At 40.5% G+C, this 7,626-nt stretch overlaps 1 protein-coding gene across 1 annotated transcript in view; it reads left to right on the forward strand.

Annotated features, from left to right (window-relative positions):
- Positions 1-2,384: 2,384 nt before the first annotated feature.
- KCMF1 (potassium channel modulatory factor 1) overlaps positions 2,385-7,626 on the forward strand; it is a gene marked incomplete at its 5' end in the record, with an annotated part of 27,041 nt that continues 21,799 nt past the window's right edge. Inside the window, one exon of the mRNA XM_010290302.1 lies at positions 2,385-2,552. Coding sequence (XP_010288604.1) covers positions 2,385-2,552 — 168 coding nt within the window. The remainder of the gene's footprint in view (positions 2,553-7,626) is intronic.

Here is a 7,626-nt window from a genome sequence, read left to right on the forward strand (position 1 = left end):
TACATCCCCTGCTGTTAGCCTCCTTCTTGAAGGGGAGGGGTGTGGTAGTTGTGGCAAAATATTAACACTGAGAGATGTAGAAAGCATGCTGTCTCTAATTTTGTTCTTCTCTTGGTCTGACTTCATGAACCATAGTGATGTGTTATGCTAACGTTAGTTTTTCTCTTCAACTCGGATTGTAGACTTTCTGATAATTGATCATAAGAAGGAAAATTCATCTGTTTGAAGACCTTACTGTACTGGATATTATTTCCACTGGAAATGTTCTGAAGTTTTAAATACAAACATTACGTTGTGATTTATGTTTATGGCTGAATTTCTCCAAAGTTAGTATCACAAAGTGTATAAGGATTGCAGTTTGGAATGATATGGAGAAGTATTGGCATGAAGAAAACGTGTAGATGAAAACTTCTTAAAAACATGACTGTCTTCAAGTAGGAGCAATGTAGATGTTTGAGAGAGCGTATGTGACAGGAGGAATTTGACTCTTGCAAAGAGGCTTATGTCTGCATTAAATGCTTTGAGCTTAAAGGAAAAAAGTGGGGAAAATACAGCTTATTGGAGAACCAGGGCTTAATATTTCATCTGCAGAGCTGTTAGTGTCTAACATAGACTCTAGGTTGAACTAGTCTGCTTACCTCAGTGTGACGTCTAGCTTACTAAGATCAACTGTTTTCTAGAAAAGTTTAGTAGGCAACAAAGACTTGCAGTGCTGCTAGTAACTGGTGTTTCGTGTATACCATGCATTGTTGGGGAGTTATAGATACTGCATAGGTAAAATTTTGTAGATCTCTATGTGGGGGTAAAAAAAGGCAGACTGAAGCAATGAAATTCATTCTACAGAGTTAACAAGCAGGTATTCTCAGGTTAGGTTGTTCTCGGTGTCTAAATCACCAATGATTGTAACAGGTCAGAATTTATGTATGAAACTTCAGAGAAGTATGTCAAGTGAGAAGGGGTGGGGGGGAACAAAACCCACCAAAAACCAACTTTCAAGATCATAACAGGGCCGTCCGCAAAACATAGTTCTTCAAGACTATTCAAAGATTCTTGAAATATTTTCTTCTGATAACACTCTTCCATGTACAGTGATACTTTCAAAGCAGATGCTGAGGGATGCAACTAAAGAAATAGGTTCAGTATTCATATAAGCACACCACTTAAGGCATTATCTAATTATTTCTAATGTTTAAGCTATCCCTGTAGGTAAAGAAACTAAGGGAAAAAAGAGTAAAATAATTCTGTTCGCTGTTCATCTAAATGTGATGATGCAATTGTTTGAACAAGTAGCAGGTATTTAAAAGGAGTTACTTACTGTTGCATTCCTGTATTACACATGGTAAAGCTTCTGTTCAGATGCTACAGTGGAGTAGCACAACAGAAAAAAATGCAAAAAAAAAAAAATCTGTAACACCAGTCCTCTGGCAGTCGGCCTTAAGAAAAATAGGGGGTTGGCTAAATATTTTGTGGCAGTTTTATTTCTCTAAAGTTATCTGTGCTTGTACCAAGGTATGAAGAACATGTCTTAGCTGATGTTGAAAGAGGATTTTGATCGAAATCGTGCCTTAATTTTATACACTTGTTTCTTTGCAAGCCCTTAATTTGCTGCTGCAATTGAAGGAGGTTTATGTTAGACTTGACAGATTGCAAGATGATGACACTTGTGAACTTAACTGTAACCAAGAGGGAACTGAAACCACACAGAGCAAAAACAAAACCTTTGGGTAGCCATGGATTCTTTCGCTGACACATGTGGTGTGACTACCTTACAGTGCAAAGATAGAGCTTCAGAAAGAAATGGGGTGAAGAGAACTGATGCAGCCTAACTTCAAAAAACACCTTAACTTTTTTCTGTTACTTAAAATGGAAAAAATTCCTCATTTCTACCCTGCATATAATGTTAGGGATGGTTATGGTGTTCTTCAGAATTAAAGTACTAGGAAGTGTGAAAGTAAAGACTGAAAAGCTAGTGGGTTTTTCTCAGTGGTTGGTTTGTTATTGTTGTGTTTCCTTCCTAATCGGCCATACACTGTTTAGCTTTTAAGAGTGTTTGGCCCAAGATTCCTAACTGAATGGTCAAAATACCAGTCAATACTAACAGGTAAAGGTGCCTGTAGGAAGGGGTGTCTGAAGAGGTTTTATAACTTAACCTATTTTTTCAGGTGCTTGAGTTTGCCCTTATTTTACTTCAAGAATTCAAGATTCTAATTTTGGGAGAGCAGTGTCCTTTAATGACATAAATACATTTAAAGATTGAGCCTTGTGCCAGCTGCACATGTCAGATGGCTGGCTCCTTTTAGTTGTTAAGAGGCAATAGCAACAAATCTGCCTCTTAAAACAGCAATAAATGCACTTTTTTATAAAGCAATTTTATTTGTTTACAGGTGTCAGCTGTGATGCATGTTTAAAAGGAAATTTTCGAGGTCGCCGATACAAGTGTTTAATTTGCTACGATTACGATCTGTGTGCAACTTGTTATGAAAGTGGTGCAACGACAACAAGGCATACAACTGACCATCCAATGCAGTGCATACTAACAAGAGTAGATTTTGGTAAGTAATAATTTCAAACTAATTTGCTGCTATGTTTTGTCTACAAACATAATATGGATTTTCATGTTTCTACTTAATAATCACTTCCCCTGATAGCACACTGAAAATAAAAGCAAGTTCTCATCTTCTAAAAAAAGGCGTGTTTTGACTTTAGTGCACAAGAACTGATCTATATATTTCTTTTTAATTAGTGCATATGTGTTTTTAATCTTTCATTATGGTCTCATAACAGCAGGTTATCAGACTAATACACACACTTTATAACAGTGACTACTTCTAATTAACTTCCAGATCAGAAGGTGTGGCAACCTTCTCCCCCCAGTATGCTTTAAGTGCTACAGTGTTGAAGTGGAAAAATCCTGGTAAAATTTTGTAGGAATGTTATTCAATGGTGGCTTATGTGAGACTGTAGGTACAGCAGGGGTAGTGATGGACTGTACTGACCATCAGAGATTAGTGGCAAGGACTATCACATAGTCTTCTTGGAACTCCTTTGAAGATCTAAGAATTAATTAATTTAATTATGTATTTTAATAATAATATAATATAAAATGTCAGTATTTAAAATAATTGTTCTTACCTCCTATCCTACTTGTTGCTTCTATTGCATCATATTTGTAACAGTTAACTCAAAAGTTTACTTCTGTGGCAAACCTCTGCTCTGAGATGTTGCTGGTGCTGAACATGTATTTCATTTTTACATTAATCCCAGAGGGTTAGCATTTTAATAACATTTTTTAATGATTTGGGCTGCATTGTCCTTTACGTTTTGAATCTTTAAATATGATGAGTTCTTAAAAGCTGAAGTCTCATGAGTTGTAAATTACTTCTGTACCTTTTTTGATTAAAACAGAAGTAAAACCTACTTCCTTATTGCATTGATGATAAGATAATAGGTGTATGTATAGAAACACACGTTTTTTCTCAAAATGGCCTTTGAAGATGTGGAGAGACGTGGATTTGATGGATGCGCCAATTGGTGGATAAGGAATTGGCTGGATTGTTGCACTCTATTACGGTCAGCAGCTCGATGTCCAAGTGGAAACTAGTGATGAGTGGCGTTCTTCAGGTGTCTGCATTGGAACCAATGCTGTTTAACATGTTTGGTGACATGGGCAGTGGGATTGAGTGCACCCTCACGGAGTTTGCCAACATGACCAAGCTCTGCAGTCTGTGGTACAGTCAACATGCTGCAGGGAAGGCATGCCATCCAGAGGGACTTTGACAGGCTTGAGAGGTAGGCCTGTGTGAACCTCATGAAGTTCAACAAGGCCAAGTGCAAGGTCCTGAATATGGGCTGGGGCAATCCCAAGCACAGATACAGTCTGGGTAGAGAAGGGATTGAGAGCAGCTCTGAGAAGAGACTTGGAGGTGCTGGTGGATGAAAAGCTGGACATGAGCTGGCAATGTGCGTTCACAGCCCAGGCGGTCAACTGTATCCTGGGCTGCATCCAAAGCAGTGTGGCCCATCAGGTCGAGGGAGGTGATTCTCCCCCTCTACTCTGCTCTGGTGGCACCCGACCTTGAGTACTACTTTCAGCTCTGGGGACCTCAACATAAGAAGGACTTGGACCTGTTGGAGTGAGTCCAGAGGAGGGCCATGAAGATGATCAGAGGGCTGGAGCACCTCTACTATGAAGAAAGGCTGAGAGAGTTGAGGTTGTTCAGCCTGGAGAAAAGAAAGCTCCAAGGAGACCATATAGCAGCCTTCCAGTACCCAAAGGCGGCCTACAAGAAAGCTGGAGAGGAACTTTTTACCAGGATATATAGGCTAGGACAAGGGGTAGCAGCTTTAAACTGAAGAGGGTGAATTTAGATTACATGTAGGGAAGAAATTCTTCAGTCTGAGGGTGGAGAAACAGTGGTACATGTTGCTCAGAGAGGCTGTGGATGCCCCTCCATGGAAGTGCTCAGGGCCAGATTTGGTGGGGCTCTGAGCACCCTGGTCTAGTGGAATGTGTCCCTGCCCATGACCAGGAGGTTGGAACTAGATTATCTTTAAGGTCGCTTCCAACTAAAACCATTCTATGACTGTATGTTTTCCATTTTCTTTCAATTCTCAGGCCTCTGCTTGCCCTAAGACTGCCTGGTCATGACTGCAAGAATGCAGGGTTTAGAAGGAGATAATTTAGTACATTATCAAAAAATGCATGCCACCATTTTAGCTTGCGTATGTTTCTTGTCAAGCTTCTTATTTTTGGCCTCACTAATGAGTTAAAATTCTCTGTGTATGGTATATTAATTCAGGATTCATGTCACTGAGATCTGAAGGGGAAGATTGGTAACGTAAAACTAAATGGCATAGAAGTAATGAAGTCATTTCCTAGTGATGTGGGAAGTCAAATGAAAGGAGAATGTTTTTTAAAGTATGACAGTATGACTAAAAGGTTTTCCTAAGTAAGGAAAACTTCAGTGGAAACACGGAATGGAAGGCTATTAGTATAGGTAGGTGTGTGAATTATAGTATACCTGGCCATTGACAAACTGTTGTCTTTAATCAGGTTTGATTCAAAGGTATGAGAACTGTTTTTAATAGAAGTAAATGTACAGTTTTTGCTGATGGCGGGGAGGGAAGTGGACAACTGGTAAAAGATAAGTATTTTAACAAGAAGGAAGCAGAGTGAGGGTTCCTTCCATTGCAAAACTGATGCAAGCACTTCAGAGGAAGTGAGTGTAATTTTTCTGACTTAAAAACTGCACGTGGCGATCAGTGAGTCATTTGCTCCAGGTCCATCTGCAGCTGATGAAAAGGACCCTGTACCTGTAGCTCCCACCACCATTCTGGCCAGCGCTGTGTGCAGATAACTGTGGTGTTCACTTAAGTACTCTGTGCTTAAAGCAGTGACCAAGTTCAGGTTTGTGGTGGACAGCCAATCACATGGATGATCCTATGTGTCTGGGATTGTTTCAGCACAGAAATAGTTAACATATTGTTTTACTTCCATGAAAATTCTGATCAATTTTTGGGGGCTTCTAGGTAGTGTAATAATGTTGCAGAGTATATTGCAAGAAGATGGATTTTTCAGGTGCTCTGAAGGAGCTTTTGGTTTTGCCTTGATTTTTTTAATTTATTTTTCCTCCCTTGAGGCTTGGACTGGTATAGGAGCCCATATGAGAATACTGAAAATGAATAAAAAGTCCAAGTGATTTCTGACTACATATGTATTCAGCCTTGTACCATATGGTTGGCATATTTGTCTTTCAGAAGTCAGTATATGACCTAGTATTATATTTGGAAGCAAGATGGAATCCAGAACAATGGCAGTGCTATTGTTCTTCGGTCCCCACAAGAGACACTGGAAAAAATGCTTTAACACACACGCCAAGGGTGATACACTGCTATAACAGGGACAGAGCTTAAAATAAAATCTGAAGTCTCATATGTAATTGCACGTGGCACAAATGTAAAGCACAAATCCAAGTACTTTATTTCTGAGGGGTCAAAGAGTAGAATTGCAGTAGGCCTGTATAAAGAATAGGAATGTGCTTACCAGGCAGTTGTTGCACTTTTGTTCTATTTGTAGGACAATTTGTCAGGACAATGGAGAAGTTCAGAGCAAAATTTTTTACTCCTGAAAAAGAAACCTAAGCTGTTAGGATGCTTCATGATTTTAAGCATGCGGCTTGCACATTACCCGCACCATTTTAAAGGGTTTATACTGGCAAAGAAAGTAATACAAATTGTTAGAATTCTCTGCCAAAATCATACTGTGTTACTTTTACCAAAATACAGAACCCGTGTACCATCATGCTTGTCAGCTCAGGTTCTTACGTGACAGAAGATCCTGCCACCTTTTGTGCTTAATTCTTAGGCAATGGGAGCTGATTAAATAATGGTTACCTTAATGTGTAGTGTGAGGTCTGGCTGGATTCACCAGAATCCAGCTTAAGGCTTTTGTGACTTTTCAACTTCTAGAACAGGATCTGTTGCATATCTTGATAAGTGCATATCTTTCTAAGTCATAGAATAGTTTGTTTGGAAAAGGACTCTGGTGATCATCTGATCCAACTTTCTGTTGGAAGCAGGGACATAAGTTGGGCTATCCAGTTGAGCCAAGTCTTGAATATTTCCCTCAAGGGAGGTTTCACCACATCTGGGCAACCTATTCCAGCATGAATGTTAGGTTTTTTGTTTCTTGCCCTTTTACCTAAGTGCAATTTCCTCTGAAGCAGCTTGTGCATGCAGCCCATCACCATGCTTCCTTTTGAAGAGCATACCTCTATTTACTCTACAACTACTTTTTCAGTATAATAAGTTGGAGATGATGCCCACTTTGAGCCTTTTCTAGGGTGGATAAACCAGATTCCTTCAACCATTCTTACATCAAGTTCTCCAGCTCTCTGTCTTGATGGACACAAATCTGTCCATGCACACAGAACACAAAAAACCCCTAGATCATCTCCATTTTATTTCAGGTTTTGAATTGGAGGTATCAAAACTGAACCCTGTATTACTGGTGTTACCTAACAAGTGCCACCTAACAGGGAATAATCACATCCCTTGATTTGATGGCCATTCTCTTACTGATTTAGCCCAGGTCATTGTTTGCCTTCAGTGATGCAGGGGCACACTACTGGCTCATGTTTGGCTTGCTGTCCACTGGGATTCCCCAGTCCTTTTCAGCAGAGCTAGTTGACCGTGCCTTTGAGCAGCAGCTGCTGCAAATCCTCTCTCATCTTCATTAGCATCTCTGCTTGTTCATGGCTTCAGCTTAGTGTTGGGGGGTAGTGAGACCAGAGCTGCTCCACAGGGAACAACAAGCCAGGTGCTGAGGGTGACCACAGCACAGGCAGGGGCAGTGTCCTCACTGACAGTGTGTGTGGAGCAGGCTTGGTAACGGGAGCAGGTCCCATTGACTGTCCCAGACAAAGCAAGTATAACAAGTCAGCTCTGTGTTTGTGTAGGTAACCCATCTAAGGCAGAAGGAGGGCTGGGTGCAGCTGCAGTGTAGTTCATATCTAAGGTCTGACCATTTGGCTGTAGCCCATGGGCAGAGGGTGTGTGCGGAGGTCTGCTTTGAGGCTGGTCAAGGCAGCTAAGGCCTGTTCGTCAGCTCAGGGCCTGGATTCCTGC

The sequence above is a fragment of the Phaethon lepturus genome, unplaced genomic scaffold (genome assembly GCF_000687285.1).
Source record: "Phaethon lepturus isolate BGI_N335 unplaced genomic scaffold, ASM68728v1 scaffold3787, whole genome shotgun sequence".
NCBI lineage: Eukaryota > Metazoa > Chordata > Aves > Phaethontiformes > Phaethontidae > Phaethon > Phaethon lepturus.